At 37.0% G+C, this 16650-nt stretch overlaps 1 protein-coding gene across 3 annotated transcripts in view; it reads right to left on the bottom strand.

The window, feature by feature from the left end:
• FCHSD2 (FCH and double SH3 domains 2) overlaps positions 1–16650 on the bottom strand; it is a 304862-nt gene that overhangs the window by 228864 nt on the left and 59348 nt on the right. For all 3 annotated transcript variants that reach the window (XM_029206970.1, XM_029206969.1, XM_029206971.1), the window contains exon 3: positions 15601–15646. In XM_029206970.1, the coding sequence (XP_029062803.1) occupies positions 15601–15646 (46 nt within the window). The remainder of the gene's footprint in view (positions 1–15600; positions 15647–16650) is intronic.

The following is a 16650-nucleotide window of genomic DNA, read 5'->3' as shown; positions in this document are numbered from 1 at the left end:
AAATAGTTTTTTTTTTAATTTATTTATTATTTTTGGCTGTGTTGGATCTTCATTGCTGTGCGCAGGCTTTCTCTAGTTGCAGCAAGTCGGGACTACTCTTTGTTGCGCTGCACGGGCTTCTCATTGCAGTGGCTTCTCTTGTTGTGGAGCACAGGCTCTAAGCACACCAGCTTCAGTAGTTGTGGCTCAGGGGCTCTAGAGCGCAGGCTCAGTAGTTGTGGTGCAGGGGCTTAGGTGCTCCGCGGCATGTGGGATCTTCCCGGACCAGGGCCTGAACCCCTGTCCCCTGCACTGGCAGGTGGATTCTTAACCACTGTACCACCAGAGAAGCCCGCAAATAGTTTTTATTTTATCTTCCCCCAGCTCAATTAAAATGTTACTTTCCATTACCAATATAAAAAACTTGTATCTGAAAAGGAAATATTCTAATTTTATTAATGATATCCTCACCACCTAACAGCACCTGCCACATGGTAGGTCCTCAGTGTTAGTCGAACTACACTATTAATAAATACTGTTTAGAAAAGGGATTGAATGGAGAAGCTGCACAAGTATGCATTTGATCCCTGCAGTGTCAAGTATGCATTTGATCCCTGCAGTGTTTCAATATTTACTCGGCAATGTCACAACCTCTCCCCCAAAATTATATGTAATCAAACATGAGCACAAAACCATCATGTTCAGGACTATGTCATCTCCTTCCACTGAAGACAGATAATAGGTTTGATTTTCTCTATGACCAGTCATCATAAATGGGATAGATGATACCCTTTCAATTATGTTAGTCTTTACTGGCAGTCCCTACATTTGGGGGGTTCTCTTAAATAAAAATCGACTACTAACTATTTGTTCTGAATGATCTATTTAAAGCTATTAATAAACAAGAATGGATATCTAATCATTCTGATTCTCTAGACATAACTCTAAGGCTCCTGAACCTCCCATGAGAAATTTTTGGTACCTACTGGTTTTAGCCATTCAATGATCCCAAAGGAACAGAATGATATAATAGAATGAAATAAATTGGTTCTATACTCTGGCCCCTGGCTGAAAATAAGAAATTCAAACAAATACTAAAATTATACAGAACTCAGAACTTTTGGAAAAGGTTGGTACATTTAAGAGACCATCATTTTTTATTTGTCTAGATTATAAAAAAGTTAATTGTGAGTTACACAAGAAAATCTATAAACACCAACGGAAACTGACCTCTGTAAGTACATACAGAAACAGTGAGACAGGAAAGAAAACACAGGCTTTTGGTCAGACACCAACATTCAGACTGTGTGAGGGGTGCCCTTTCTGAGCCTCGGTGTCTTTATTTTAAAAGTAGGTATAATAGCCAGTATCTTACAGTGTTTATTATAAGAATTTAAATAAAATAATTATGTCTAACATATACTTAGTACTCCAAAAACTATGGTTATCATAACTTAGGAGGGAGAAGGTCCTCTTTTCAATCATATTTATACATGTAGCTACATGAAGAAGCTCAAATTAATATCTGAATAGGAAAATTATAGTTGGTTACTGTATCCATTTCCCAGGGCTGCTGTACCAAAGTACCACAAACTAGGTGGTTTAAAACAAGAGAAACGTATTCTTCCACAGTTCTGGTGACTAGAAGTCTGAAATAAAAGTGTCAGCAGGCTTGGTTCCTTTTTGGAGGCTCTGAAGGAGGATCCATTCCATGTCTCTCTACTAGCTTTAAATCAGAGCTTCCCAAATAATGTACTGCACCCCCAGAGCTATACCAGGAATGAGAATCCCTCAGCCTTTCAGTGAGCTAAGAGGGACATGAGGCACTGAGCCACCAGGACTGCCAATTCTACATTCTTTAAAAGTTTTGCAACATTTTTTTCTAATGTCATAAAACCAGTCAGGCTTATGCCATAGCAACTTGGCATTAAGACTTGAGGTTATTACTGCATAAAGGGCTCTAAAAATCAGGCATTACGTAGTATACTACATATACCAGTATTCAGTTTAAAATGGACAATCTCAGATGTAGCATCTCAATGTAACACTGGTATAACTGGATGTCATCACAATCTGCCCATCAATCACCTAAAAATCAAACTGACTAGATTCTTGACTTTAAGACTACTAGTACAAAACATGATAAAAGGTTATATACACAACTTACAATACATGAGGTGCCCCCTCTTGCCATTTCTATTCAACATAGTGCTGAAAGTACTAGCAAGAGCAATCAGACAAGAATAAATAAAAGGCATCCTAATCAGAAAGGAAAAAGTAAAATTATCTCTGTTTACAAATACATAATTTCAAATGCAGAAAACCCTAAAGACTCTATTAAAAAAAAACATCAGAATAAATGAATTTAGTAAAGTTGCAGAATATAAAAATCAACATACAAAAAACAGTTGTGCTTCTTTATAACAACACTCTATACAAAGAGGAAATCAAGAAAACAGTCTCATTTATGATAGCATCAAAAAATATTCCTGGGACTTCCCTGGTGTCACAGTGGTTGGGAATCCGCCTGCCAATGCAGGGGACACGGGTTCGAGCCCTGGTCCGGGAAGATCCCATATGCCGTGGAGCAACTAAGCCCGTGCGCCACAACTACTGAGCCTGCGATCTAGAGCCCATGAGCCACAACTACTGAGCCCAGGTGCCTAGAGCCCTGTTCCACAACAAGAGAAGCCACTGCAATGAGAAGCCTGCACACCACAACGAAGAGCAGCCCCCAATGGCCACAACTAGAGAAAGCCCACATGCAGCAACGAAGACCCAATGGAGCCAAAAATAAATAAATAAAACGCAGCAACAAAGACCCAACACAGCCAAAAAGAAAGAAAGAAAAAAAGCTTTAAAAGTACTCCTATTTTAACAAGCAAAGCAAATTGTATATTGTCCTGGTATACCCACTATCCTTACTAAAAGGTTTTTTTAAAAAACTAGGTGGAATACACCCTGATCAAATATGATATAACACCACTCAAAGCCTAGCTCTAACCTCTGTGTCTGTATTACTGAAAAAGGAGTTAATAATTTTTTTATAAATTCACTAAATGAATGCAAATGTAATCACTAGTTAAAGTTAAACCTCAAGGAAAATAATACATGTACAAGGGAGACTTTTAACCAAAAATCTAATTATACCAAATCTAGCGGTTCAGGAAGTTGAGGCGCTATTCATGTCTTAATTTGTGCACATTTCTCACTATTCTCTGTCACTAGTAAATTCAAACATAAAATCCCAAGAACTCATGATTTATTTTGAGACATCCTGATCTTTCTAATACCAGGGGTGTGGAAAAATACCCAGGATAGCACTGCTTTGTTTTTCCTGTGCTCCTACTCAAAGGCAATGAGGGAATACATTCCAGTCAGAAAGTTTTCCAGGAGAAATGGGCAACAATATACCATACAATGCCAGAGCCAAAGGGAGCCATAAATACTATCTAAGAAAGACTTTAGGGCTTCCCTGGTGTCACAGTGGTTAAGAATCCGCCTGCCAATGCAAGGGACACGAGTTCAAGCCCTGGTCAGGGAAGATCCCACATGCCACGGAGCAACTAAGTTTGTGCGCCACAACTACTGAGCCTGTGCTCTAGAGCCCACGAGCCACAACTACTGAGCCCATGTGTCACAACTACTGAAGCCCACGTGCCTAGAGCCCATGCTAGCACCACAGCAAGAGAAGTAACCGCAATGAGAAGCCCGCACACTGCAATGAAGAGTAGCCCCCGCTCTTCGCAACTAGGAAAGCCCACGCCCAGCAACGAAGACCCAATGCAGCCAAAAGTAAATAAATAAAATAAATTTATTTTAAAAAAAGGAAGACTTTAAGTGAAGATCATACAATAAATTCATGCCCTGATACAATGTTTGCCCACCCCACTCAAAATATACATAAATGAGAAATTAGAAAATTAAAGGAGAAAACCAATAAGACAAAGATGGGCATCAAAATGAGGTAATCATCTCCCTGGACCAGAAAGCGAAGCTATGATCAGGGTTGAAGTCAGAAGCACATTAGACTCTAGGTTAAAAAGAAGACAATGGGAGGAGGATTCTGGAAAAATGATGGAGTAGGAAGCACCAGGAATCAGTCTCCCTACCTACACAACAACTGCTCTGGTAGAATCTATCTGCTGTAACTATTTTGGAACTCTGAAGACCTTGAACGTTAGCAACTTCCAGGGGAAGATGTGGATGGATAAATTGCAGGGTTTTTTCCAGTCAATTTCAATTCTTCACACAGTAGCAGCTATCCATCCTTTACTCCTGGCACATGGCAGGCAGCTCAGCTTGTGTTACGTGTTCCTGAAGCACCTTGCACATAACTTCCAAGAACCAGGATGGGCAAAAAAGACACTGTACTCTAAATATCAGTGATCTCTGTTCTGACTGCTGATTGCCGCTTCCGATCACAGAGATGCAGACAAAGAGGCAGGCAGCCATTCTTGTTTAAGTAACCTACCCCTTCCCCCACTGCTGAAAGCACCTCCACCTCCAGATGAAGTGATTTTGAGGGAATTTAAGGGACTAGCACCCTTTTCCCTCCTGTCATTTTTCACTTTTTCCCTTTAAGGAGCCAGACATTAAAGACTAGAAAATTCAAAAACTACTACATATAAAGGGAAAATTAGAAAGTGACCATGCATGTACAGAGAAAGGCTCAGAAAAAACCTGAGAATGACTTAAGTTTATACCTCAGGGTGATACTTGGCACAGTAACAAACTATAACAATCAAAAAGCAAAAACAACAAAAAACACCAAACCCTTCGGAAAGGGGAGAATCTGATTTCCAGAGTTACCACATTATTAGATTCAAATATCTAGCGTTCAACAACAACAACAAAAAAGATCACAGGGCATACAAAGACACAAGAAAGTATGGCTCATTCAGAGGAAAAAAAATAAATCAACTGACACTGTCCCTGAGAAAGAACTTATGGCAGACAAACTAGTCAAAGACTTTAAAGATGCTCAAAGAACTATAGGAAGATGTGGAGGAAGTCAAGAAAACAATATGTGAACAAAATGGAAATATCAATAAAGAAATGGAAAAATCTAAAAAAGAAACCAAACAATTTTTATAGCTGTAAAGTGCAATAACTGAAATGAAAATTTCACTGAAGGAATTCAATGGCAAATTTGGGCAGACAGAAGAATCAGTGAACTTGAAGACAGGACAATGAAAACTGTCAAGTATGAGGACGAGAAAGAAAAAAGGACTGAAGAAAAGCAAACAGAGCCTAAGGAAAGTGTGTGATACTATCAAGCAGACTAATTATGCATTGTGGGAATCCCAGAAGGAGAAGAGAGAAAAGGGCAGAGAGAATATTTGAAGAAATAATGCCAGACAAAAGAAATAAAAGCAAAAACAAATAGGACCTAATTAAACATAATAGCTTCTGCACAGCAAAGGAAACCACAGACAAAACAAAAAGACAACCTACTGAATGGGAAAAAATCTTTCCAAATGATGCAACTGATGAGTGGTTAATATCCAAAATATAAAAACAGCTCACAGGGCTTCCCTGGTGGCGCAGTGGTTGAGAGTCCGCCTGCCGATGCAGGGGACACGGGTTCGTGCCCCGGTCTGGGAAGATCCCACATGCCGCGGAGCGGCTGGGCCCGTGAGCCATGGCCGCTGAGCCCGTGAGCCATGGCCGCTGAGTCTGCGCATCCAGAGCCTGTGCTCCACAATGGGAGAGGCCACAACAGTGAGAGCCCCGCGAACGGCCAAAAAAAAAAAAAAAACTCACATAACTCAATATCAAAAAAACAACCTAATCAAAAAATGAGCAGAAGACTTGAATAGACATTTTTCCTAAGCAGACATACAAATAGCTAACAGGCACATGAAAAAATGCTCAACATTGCTAACTATTAGAGAAATGCAAATCAAAAACACAATGAGGTATCACCTCACACCTGTTAGAATGGCTATCATTAAAAGTCTACAAATAACAAATGCTGGAGAGAACGTGGAGAAAAGAGCCCTTCTACACTGTTGGTGGGAATGTAAATTGGTGCAGCCACTATGGAAAACAGTATGGAGGTTCCTTAAAGAACTAAAAATAGAACTACCACATGATCCAACAATTCCACTCTTGGGTCTGTATCAGGAAAAAAGGAAAACACTAATTCTAAAAGGTACATGCATCCCAATGTTCATAGCAGCACTATTTACAACAGCCATGATGACATGGAAGCAACCCACGTGCCCATCAACAGACAAGTGGGTTAAGAAGATGTGAGATACACACACACACACACACACACAGTGGAATATTAACTCAGCCACAAAAAAGAATGAAATACTGCCATTTGCAGCAATGTGGACATAACTAGAGAATATAATGCTTAGTGAAATGTCAGACAGAGAAAGACAAATACTATATGATATCAATTATATGTAGAATCTAAAAAATAATACAAATAGATGTATATGCCAAACAGAAAGACTCACAGATATAGAAAACAAACTTGTGGTTACCAAAGGGAAGAGGAAAGGAAGGAGGAACAAATTAGGGGTATGAAATTAACAGATACAAACTACATAAAATAGAGAAGCAACAATGATTTACTGTACAGCACAGGGAATTATACTTAATATCTTGTAATAACCTATAATGGAATATAATGTGCAAAACACTGAATCACTATGTTGTATGTATACCTGAAACTAATACAATATTGTAAATCAACTGTACTTCAACAAAAAAAAATAAATTTTAAAAAGTATATTTTGCATATTAATTCCTCAATAATATATGGGAGCAGAGCCAAATAACAAGCAAGATAATAAAACTAAATATAACAAAGTTTCAAAAAAGAAGACAAAACTAGCAAATCTACATGCCCAAGAATACTAACATTTACTCACATCCACCAGTGCTTCTTTCAACAGTTTTTAAAACTTTAAAAATCAAACTATGTATATCAAGTATTTTGAGGAAAAAAATCAGACTGCTTTTCTCCCAAAATTTATTTCTAACCATTGTTGCAAGCTAAGGAGCTCAAAAATAAAATAAAATAATTTAAAAACATAAGTATCAACATGAACACAGAAAACAACCCTCAACTTTCTCTCAAGATAGTTATCCTTATTGTTTTACAGGACAAGACTGGCAAAATAGAAAACTCCAAGTATACAGTCCACCATTTCAAATAATTTTACCAATGCTTCTTTAATAGCAATGTCCAGAAAGCTAGGTGTACACAGCTAAAATAAGTTACATTTTAAACTTTTATGCTGATGAAATTTACCAAAAAAGAACCCTGCCACATATACACAACACTAACTTCTTGGGTAGTACTCCCAACTCTTCATAAATTTATTTCTTAAAAGAATAAAAACAGCAAAAAGTTGCACTTGAGGTGGGACTGTGGTGATAACCACAGGCTTTTTGACAGGGTGCCTGTGTTTGCTCTGTGTTTGTCCTCAGACAAGGAGCCACCCTTAAAGTCCACAGTCTTTTCCTGCTCTTTCTCTCCAGCCACAGTAACCTTTTGTATCCTTCCTTCACTAGCAGCATTCTGCCAAAGACTACAGTAAGTATATTAATACACAGAACTTGCCTTTAGCAATTTCAGTTTGAGTACTGCAAATGATTTTACCAATACCTCAGTGGTTAGCTAACTACAGTCAAAAGCCAGACTAAATTTACACCAATACTTAATGTTGTTAGTGACTCATATGGCTTCTGTGTTTTCAGAGGTTCATTTGCTCTGTTTGTATAAATAGATATGCAATACATCTATTATTTTTGAATAATACATCTATTATCTATTATTTTTGGAATTTCACAAACCATTAATAAACATTAATACATAAAACATTAATACTCTTGTAGGAAACTGAAAGTACCAAGAAACTTGAAAGAGTTCAGGGCTCAAATCCCTTCAAGTGTAAATAGGTATACATAGTATTATTTTCTTTCTTTCTTCTAACATCTCCCTAAAAATGTATTACAAGTTTAGTGTGCATGTACTTGAGGTACTATTTTTCAAGTTGCTGTCATCTGATCAATCCCACTTAAATTCTTTTCCTTTATGATATTTTTTTATTGGGATAGCTCATCTGTATGATCTCTAAATCTCACAAATAATACTCAACCTTTTTGGCCCATCAATTCTTTGTGTAGAGGATGACAACATATACCACAAGTAATAATTCTATAAAGGTCATTCTTTTCAGTTGACTATAATGCCACATCAGTGGCTTTGAAGAGAAAGAATTTTTAACTTCTTTTTAAATTTTTTTTTATTCTTTAATTTTATTATTAAGTTTTTGGCTGTGCTGTGCGTCTTATGGGATTTTAGTTCCCCAACCAGGAATCGAACCCAGGCACTTGGCAGTGAAAATGCAAAGTCCTAACCACTGAACCACCAGGGAATTCCCTGACAAGAAAGAATTTAATATATTTAATTGGAAGACAATATACAACCACAGAATATAAGTCCTGTAAGTGCTAGAACTTTTTTTTCTTCTTTTTTGGACAGTGCTATATCCACAGTACCTAGAAGAGTGCTCAAAATATTTTCTCAACACATGAAATGTGGTATAACTTAAAATAAACTAATTTTAAAATAATACTTTTATAAAAAAATTAAGTGGAGTAAGTCCTGCTAGAGTATAGATTCCATTCATCTTACGGTCTAACTAAGGAAACATCAATATTCACACGATTAAGCTCCTGACAGAGACAAACCAAAATATTAAAATACTTAAAAGAATATTAAATATTAATATTAGATACCAAAAAGAAACCAAAACACAACTACTATATTTTTAAAGACTGTTAAAATTGGTAAAATTGATAGAGGAAATTAAAAATTCAAAGCAGCTGTTCACATAAATTGTGATTCCATTTCTTTTAAAGCTATTTAAATAGTTTTGACTATTTAGATGATGTACCAACAACAAATAATAGCCAAAACTATGGAACGTCCCAAAAAGGAAGCTTATACTAGTGTCATTATCAAACATTATCCATTAGACAGTTGGTAACATAAATGTTTCACATACTTTCAATTTAACAACTAGCAGACTCTCTGAAAGAAATTCCCACAATAATGACAAATGTTCTGATTTTCAGTTGATTTTTAAATATGTATAAATGTAAGTTAAGAATATACAGGCTTTCACATTTTAAAAACTTTAATAACTTAAACTAAAATGTATAAGTTAAAATTAAACCAAATTCTCAAATGTTTAATTTTTCTTTAATTACGCCTTGCCAAATACTTTTACTGTAACAAGTCTTCATTTTTTTTAGAGCACCAGCAAAATGTGATATAGCAAAAAACCAATAAAACAGAAATGGCTCGAGATAATTTTGAAAACTGATAAATGATAAAAATCTACTATCACTGTTAAAGATTCAATCAGGCTTGAAAACGGCAATATCAGTGATATGTCCTAATCTATCAGACTCGCCAAAACAAACCATAAAATCTTATTAGGTCCAACATCACCTATGTAGTATTTTTGCTAAAAACTTAACCTAGATCTAATCATGAAGAAAAAACCTGGACAATTCGAAAAAACTTCCTACAAGACAAATGACCAGATGAGTAAAATAGGTGAGAGAAATTAAACGGTGCAAACGTCCAGTTACAAAATAAATGAGTCATGGGCATGAAATGTACAGTTGGGGAATACAGTCAATAATAATGTAATTTTTTTAAAAAAGAAAAATGACCAGATTTTTCAAAAAGTCAATGTCATGAAAAACAAAAAAGGTGAAAGAAATATTCTAAATAAAATCAAGAGACACCAAACGCAATGTGTAAACCTTAACTGGATCTTGGAAAAACAGCTATAAAAGACATTTTGGGAATAAATGAGGAAATGTGAATACAAACTACATATTAAATGACATTATAGAATTATTATTCATTATCTTGGATATGATAATGACATTAGTTATTTTGGAAAATGATCTTGTTCTCAGAAGATGCAAAGTAAAGTAAGTGGATGAAAAGTCTCATGATAGCTATAACTTACTTTCAAACTGTCCAGCTTAGAAAAAAAGTGTAGCTACATAATGTAAATGGGGCAAAATGTTAATAATTGGTTAATATAGAGGAAATTGACCATTCTTCAGTATATTATTCTGTCAACTTTTCCACAGATCTGAAGTTTTTTTCAAATAAAAAGTTAGAGGAAATGTCATTAGGTCAAAATTTCTCTTCATATTTCAATTCAATTCAGTAAAAATTACAAAATCTAAAGCTGGCTAACATATGGAAATTTCACTTTGTAAACCTCTATGGCTTAAGATAATAACTGTTATTGATTCTTATTATAGATACATTCTAGATAACTTGGGTTATAAAGAAAATTTCCATAAAGTTGATCCTATTGCATGAATTTCTAGTACAAAATCTGAGCTGTGGTTGTAAGCTTTTACAAAGACTTTTAAAGACAGCTGGGGCTTCCCTGGTGGCGCAGTGGTTAAGAATCTGCCTGCCAATGCAGGGGACATGGGTTCGAGCCCTGATCTGGGAAGATCCCACATGTCACGGAGCAACTAAGCCCATGCGCCACAACTACTAAGCCTGAGCTCTAGAGCTCGCAAGCCACAACTACTGAGCCCGTGTGCCGCAGCTACTGAAGCCCACTCGTCTAGAGCCTGTGCTCCGCAACAAGAGAAGCCACCGCAGTGAGAAGACCGTGCACCACAATGAAGAGTATCCCCCGCTCACCACAACTAGAGAAAGCCTGCGCACAGCAGTGAAGACCCAACGCAGCCAAAAACAAAAAAACAAAGACAGCTAAAAAAAAATCTGGCATAATAAAAAGGTTAAGTAGTTACGCTAATGAAACAGTAAACGTTCTCGTATTGGCAGAGTTTTTACAGTGCTTTTCCAAAGGGAAGAAGATCCTCCAACTACCTTACCTTATACCCTTTCCCAGAAAAATGGGACTTGGATTATCTAATATTATATGCAAAGGTCCCCATAATTAATTCATCACTTCCTTTCTATTATGGAAATCTATTATCTAGCAAAGCTAGGTTACAACAATTTGCCAAAAAAAAGGAAAACTATCACAATAAGAACACAAAGGACCATCTTATATGTGTAAACATAGATTGGGAACTATTTTCATATTTCTTATACGTGTAAACATAGACTGGGAAGTCTTCATTTCTGGAGACCAGTGCATCTGGTCTCCAGAACTAGCTGAGAAGAAGGGAAGAAAGAATGGTTATCATTCTCCGTTCAAAAATGAAGGGAAAAAAAGGTCAGAGAAGTCAAGTAATCTTCCCATCATCATTAATTTGTTGTATTTCAGACTGAAAACGCCTTTCCTTGAATTAGTATCCCACTTCTTGTCCATAAATTGAAAAATATGTAGTTAGTGGCTACGGCAATAAATAAAAAAATGGCAATTAGATATCTTTTCCCATACCAAAAAAAAAAGCTCAATATGGATATATTACATTATATTTATACCTATATCTATATATATAATATTATGAATATTTTACTTTGCAACACATTCCTCAGTCTACGAAAGAAAGAGGCCATTAGGAGTATCCTTTCTTTAATGCCCCCCTGCAAGTTTCAACATTTTTTCAAACAATGAAATCTCTACACAGCCTGGGGGGAAAAAAGAACATATCTCATCAATTCTATTAACAAAATACATTTTTTAAAACATTTTAAGATCTCTGAAATCAGGATGCATCTAACTATTGAGAACATCCCTTAACTGCTGTCAGGATACAACAGAATTTGGTGGCTTGAGGAAACAATGAACTCCTACACATTTCCAACAACAAACATTTAAGTACTATCTTATCATTGTCAGAAAACCTTCCATTGACACCATCTAAGATCAAGAAACTTTTCTGCATGAAAACTTAGAGAGTGGTATCAGCAAAGAGGAAAAATTCCTGGAGGAAATACTGGGAGACTGTCAAGAAATGCTGCTTTCTAATGCACTAAGTGGTAGAGAGGTAATACAGTGTGGAAAAACAAGGAAATTAATGGCTCTGAATCTACAGGTTATTCAGGGGCCTCCCTGGTGGCACAGTGGTTAAGAATCCGCCTGCCAATGCAGGGAACACAGGTTTGATCCCTGGTCCGGGAAGATCCCACATGCCGCAGAGCAACTAAGCCCATGCACCACAACTAAGCCCATGCGCCACAACTACGAAGCTTGCGCTCTAGAGCCCATGAGCCACAACTACTGAAGCCCACAAGCCACAACTACTGAAGCCCGCGTGCCTAGAGCTCATGCTCTGCAACAAGAGAAGCCACTGCAATGAGAAGCCCACGCACTGCAACAAAGAGCAGCCCCCGTTCGCCGCAACTAGAGAAAGCCCGCGCACAGCAACAAAGACCCAACACAGCCAAAAATAATAAATAAATAAAATAAATAAATTAAAAAGAAAAGAAATAAATTGAAAAATTAACTGGGAAAACACTGAAAAATATCATCTAAAAGGCAAATATGACAAATAACAAGAAGAGTCAGCAAACTGGCTCTCCATAAATGTACTCAACTGTCCAAAGCAGAGAGACAAAGAAATATTCTACTTTATGAATATGAAATTTTGAAATATCTACTATTAGCTACCTTATACAGTTTGCATACATTATTATATAGAATTATATAAACACAACCAGATATAATTTACCTGACAGACATCTAAAGAAATTTTTCAAGAGTAAATCTGACTGCTTTGTAAAATATAATTCAACTGCATCGTGTGTATATGTATATACACATAAATACATATATCTATACATGTAACATATATGTGTGTGTTTAACAGAAGAGACAGAAGGCTAAGTAGATCATTTAGAGTTAGAAAAGTAGCTGGGCTTCCCTGGTAGGGCAGTGGTTAAGAATCCGTCTGCCAATGCAGCGGGCAGGGGTTCAAGCCCTGGTCCAGGAAGATCCCACCTGCCACGGAGCAACTAAGCCTCTGTGCCACAACTACTGAACCTGCGCTCTACAGCCCACAAGCCACAACTACCGAAGCCCTCGTGCCACAACTACTGAAGCCCGTGCGCCTAGAGCCCATGCTCCGCAACAAGAGAAGCCACCACAATGAGAAGCCTGCACACTGCAAGGAAGAGTAGCCCCCACTCACCGCAACTAATGAAGGCCCGCGCAGCAAGGAAGACCCCACGCAGCCAAGGAATGAAGGAAGGAAGGAAGGAAGAAATAAAGAAGAAAAATAAAGTTCCCTTTAAAAAAAAAAAAGAAAAGTAGCAAAGGCACTAAAATAGTGACAAATTATATTGGAAAGAGTAGGCTGGAAAGGAAGGGCTTAAGAAGCTAATTTCTCATTTAATTAAGTAGTAATCAAGCAATAATGTCTAGAGTTGATAAATCAAGAATCAATTATGCACATTATTTAAAGATATGGAAAAGATCACCAAAAGAACCAAAACAGGATCCGTTTTTAATCTTTTCTCTGAGGAAAAAGACTGGCATTACATCAGAGGACTGCTACTTTTCATACAATTTAATGTATTTTTAATATTTTTAATTATGAACCAGTCCTATTTATTTGATTATTAAAACTTTACAATATGTTACAGAAGAATGTATCATGAAAAAATTTTCACTTTGTATTAAAAAAAAATTTTTTTTTTTTTTTTTTGGCCATGCAGCTTTTGGGATCTTAGTTCCCTGACCAGGGATCGAACCCGGGCCCTCAGCAGCGAAAGCACAGAGTCCTAACCACTGGACCACCAGGGAATTCCCTATATTAATTTTTTTTTTTTTTTTTTTCAGTACGCAGGCCTCTCACTTTTGTGGCCTCTCCCACTGCAGAGCACAGGCTCTGGACGCGCAGGCTCAGCGGCCATGGCTCACGGGTCCAGCCGCTCCGCGGCACGTGGGATCTTCCTGGACTGGGGCACGAACCTGTGTCCCCTGCATCGGCAGGCAGACTCTCAACCACTGCGCCACCAGGGAAGCCCCCCTGTATTAAATTTTAAAAGCAGATCATATACTCTGATCCCAATGGAAGCATATCTATAAAGGGACTATATGAAAACATGCCTGTGAACAGCATAGTAACTCCCTATTTTAAAGGTTTATTGAGAGAATTAAACCAGATAATATATGTAAAATTATCAGCAAAGTGCCTAGTACAATGTCGGGATTAAATCAATATTAGCTATCAATACTAGTATCTATTATATATGCAAAGAATAAAGGTCCAGCACTCAAGTTAGAACTAATGATATTCATTATGTAAAGCACCTGATATATAATAAGCACTCAATAACTAACAGCTGAATTAATGAATTACTGAGTCTATCTAAGTTTTCAAAAATAGATAATTCCTTTTCTAAGACTATAAAATAAAATAAAGGCAGACAGCTACCTGGTAAACTACAAAGAAACCAGAATAAAACTAAAATCAAACTAACAAAGTACAAATAAAATCATTCCCCAATTTTATTATTTATATTGATAATAACAATAGCAGCAGCAACAACACAAATTACGCTGATAACAGGGGTTATCATGTACAGCATTTCCTGGGTGTTAATTTTTCCTTCTAGTGCTCTCCTGTATTTTAAAATTTTGTAACAAATACTACTTTTATGATTTTTGGGGGGGGGATCAATTTTATAATTCTACTCCACATGGAAAGTAATTGCTTACAAGGGCCAAAATTTCCAAATTATGTTAAACTGTTTTTGTATAAGGATGGGTAGTTATTAATTCTTACATACTCACAAAATGATATATCAACATAATTTTTCCTTGGCACATTTAGCTATCTGAGAGCAAATAAGATTCTAATTAAAATAAGTGCTTATGGGACTTCCCCGGTGGTCCAGTGGGTAAGACTCCACGGTCCCAATGCAGGGGGCCCAGGTTCGATCCCTGGTCGGAAAACTAGATCCCTCATGCCTGCCACAACAGAAAGGTCACATGCCATAACTAAGAAGTCTGCATGCTGCAACCAAGAAGTCCGCATGCCACAACCAAGAAGCCTGCATACCACAACTAAGAGTCCACATGCTGCAACTAAGAAGTGTGCATGTCACAACTAAGAAGTCCGCATGCTGCAACTAAGAGCCCGCATGCCGCAACAAAGATCCCACATGCCGTAACTAAGACCCGGTACAGAATGAATGATTGAATGAATAAATAAATAAATAAATAAATATTTTTAAAAAATAAAATAAATGCTTAAATTTCCCTATAAATAGCACCGTATCATCCACTGAAAGCACGCCATTCTCTATCAACAGGGACCTAATGAGAAATAAATACCTGATTGAACAAAAATAATTAACCTTTCATAAAACTGCAGAGTATGGGATATATAAGGGAGAATGAATACATATACTTGTAAAATGTATTCACTATTAGTTATACTTGTAAATACTTTACAAATATTGTGACTATTATCTTCTCCCAGAATGTTCACAACATTCTTTGTAGTAAGAAGCAAATTAGCTCTTCATTTGAGGATTCAAATGGAGTAAAAGGAGGATCAAAGTGAGAGAACCAAAAATAAGAAAAGGAGGATACAGGGATGCCAACACTTCTCTCCAACAACCATATCTGCCCTTAAGCCAAAGAAGAGGTATTCTAGGATGGGGACCTCCACTTCCAAGCTTACCTGTGCATACTCTCTTTCAATAGCAGCCTTCTTCTGACTGAATGTCCTAAAAACACAAATAAAAATTCGTTACCAAACATATAACAATAATTTTATGTAAAGTTATCAATACACCCTCACATACTGCTTGGTAAGCTGTGTTGAGGGAAGGCACAATATGTCATTCACCTTATGTGCCTAAGAATACTGCTGACACCACAGACCCTGGAGTTAAGACAATCCACATTCAAATCCTAGCTCCACCACTTACTAGCTGTATGACCTTGGTCAAGTCACTTGACTTCTCTGTGCCTCAGTTTCCTTCTTGGTAAAATGGATATAGAAATAGTATCTACCTCATAGGGATAGTGTAAAATTTAGTTAATGACAATATATAAAGTGCTCAAAACAGTGACCAGCACAGAGTAAAAGACAGATGTGTGTGTGTGTGTGTGTGCGCGCACGTGTGTGTGTTAGCTACTGTTATCACAATGGCTAGTGCATAGTAGGTAGTAAAAATGTTTCATGAATATAAATAATAAACATAGAGGGACTATAGAAAACAAGGTGAAAATCAAAATTTGATGAGCTTCTCAACATGAAATAGTCAAATCATTTCCTTCATTCCATTCTTTTACAGGAGTCACAGAACAAAGTACAAGGCCACCACATGTTATGGCATAATAAGAGCACCCTTTCCACACATGTTATTATATTTCACATTCTACAGTAAATACTTTTCACATTTTAACATTTATGATATTGGTATTCATCTTTTAAATGACTGGCAGACAACTACTGAGCACACGTGCCACAACTACTGAAGCCCACGCACTTAGAGCCCATGCTCCGCCACAACAGAAGCCACCGCAATGAGAAGCCCACGCACCGCAACGAAGAGTAGCCCCCAATCGCCACAACTAGGGAAAGCCCACACACAGCAACAGAGACCCAATGCAGCCAAAAAATAAATAAATGTTCCTTTAAAAATAAATAAATAAACAAATAAATAATGATTGGCAGTATTTTCTTCTATCTTAACAGTACATGAAATAACAGTGTACCTTACAA

This window comes from Monodon monoceros, unplaced genomic scaffold (assembly GCF_005190385.1).
Source record: "Monodon monoceros isolate NGI ecotype Baffin Bay Population unplaced genomic scaffold, NGI_Narwhal_1 Super_Scaffold_7, whole genome shotgun sequence".
Lineage (NCBI taxonomy): Eukaryota > Metazoa > Chordata > Mammalia > Artiodactyla > Monodontidae > Monodon > Monodon monoceros.
The sequence above is the reverse complement of the archived record's forward strand: the minus strand, read 5'-3'. Positions and strand labels throughout refer to the sequence as shown.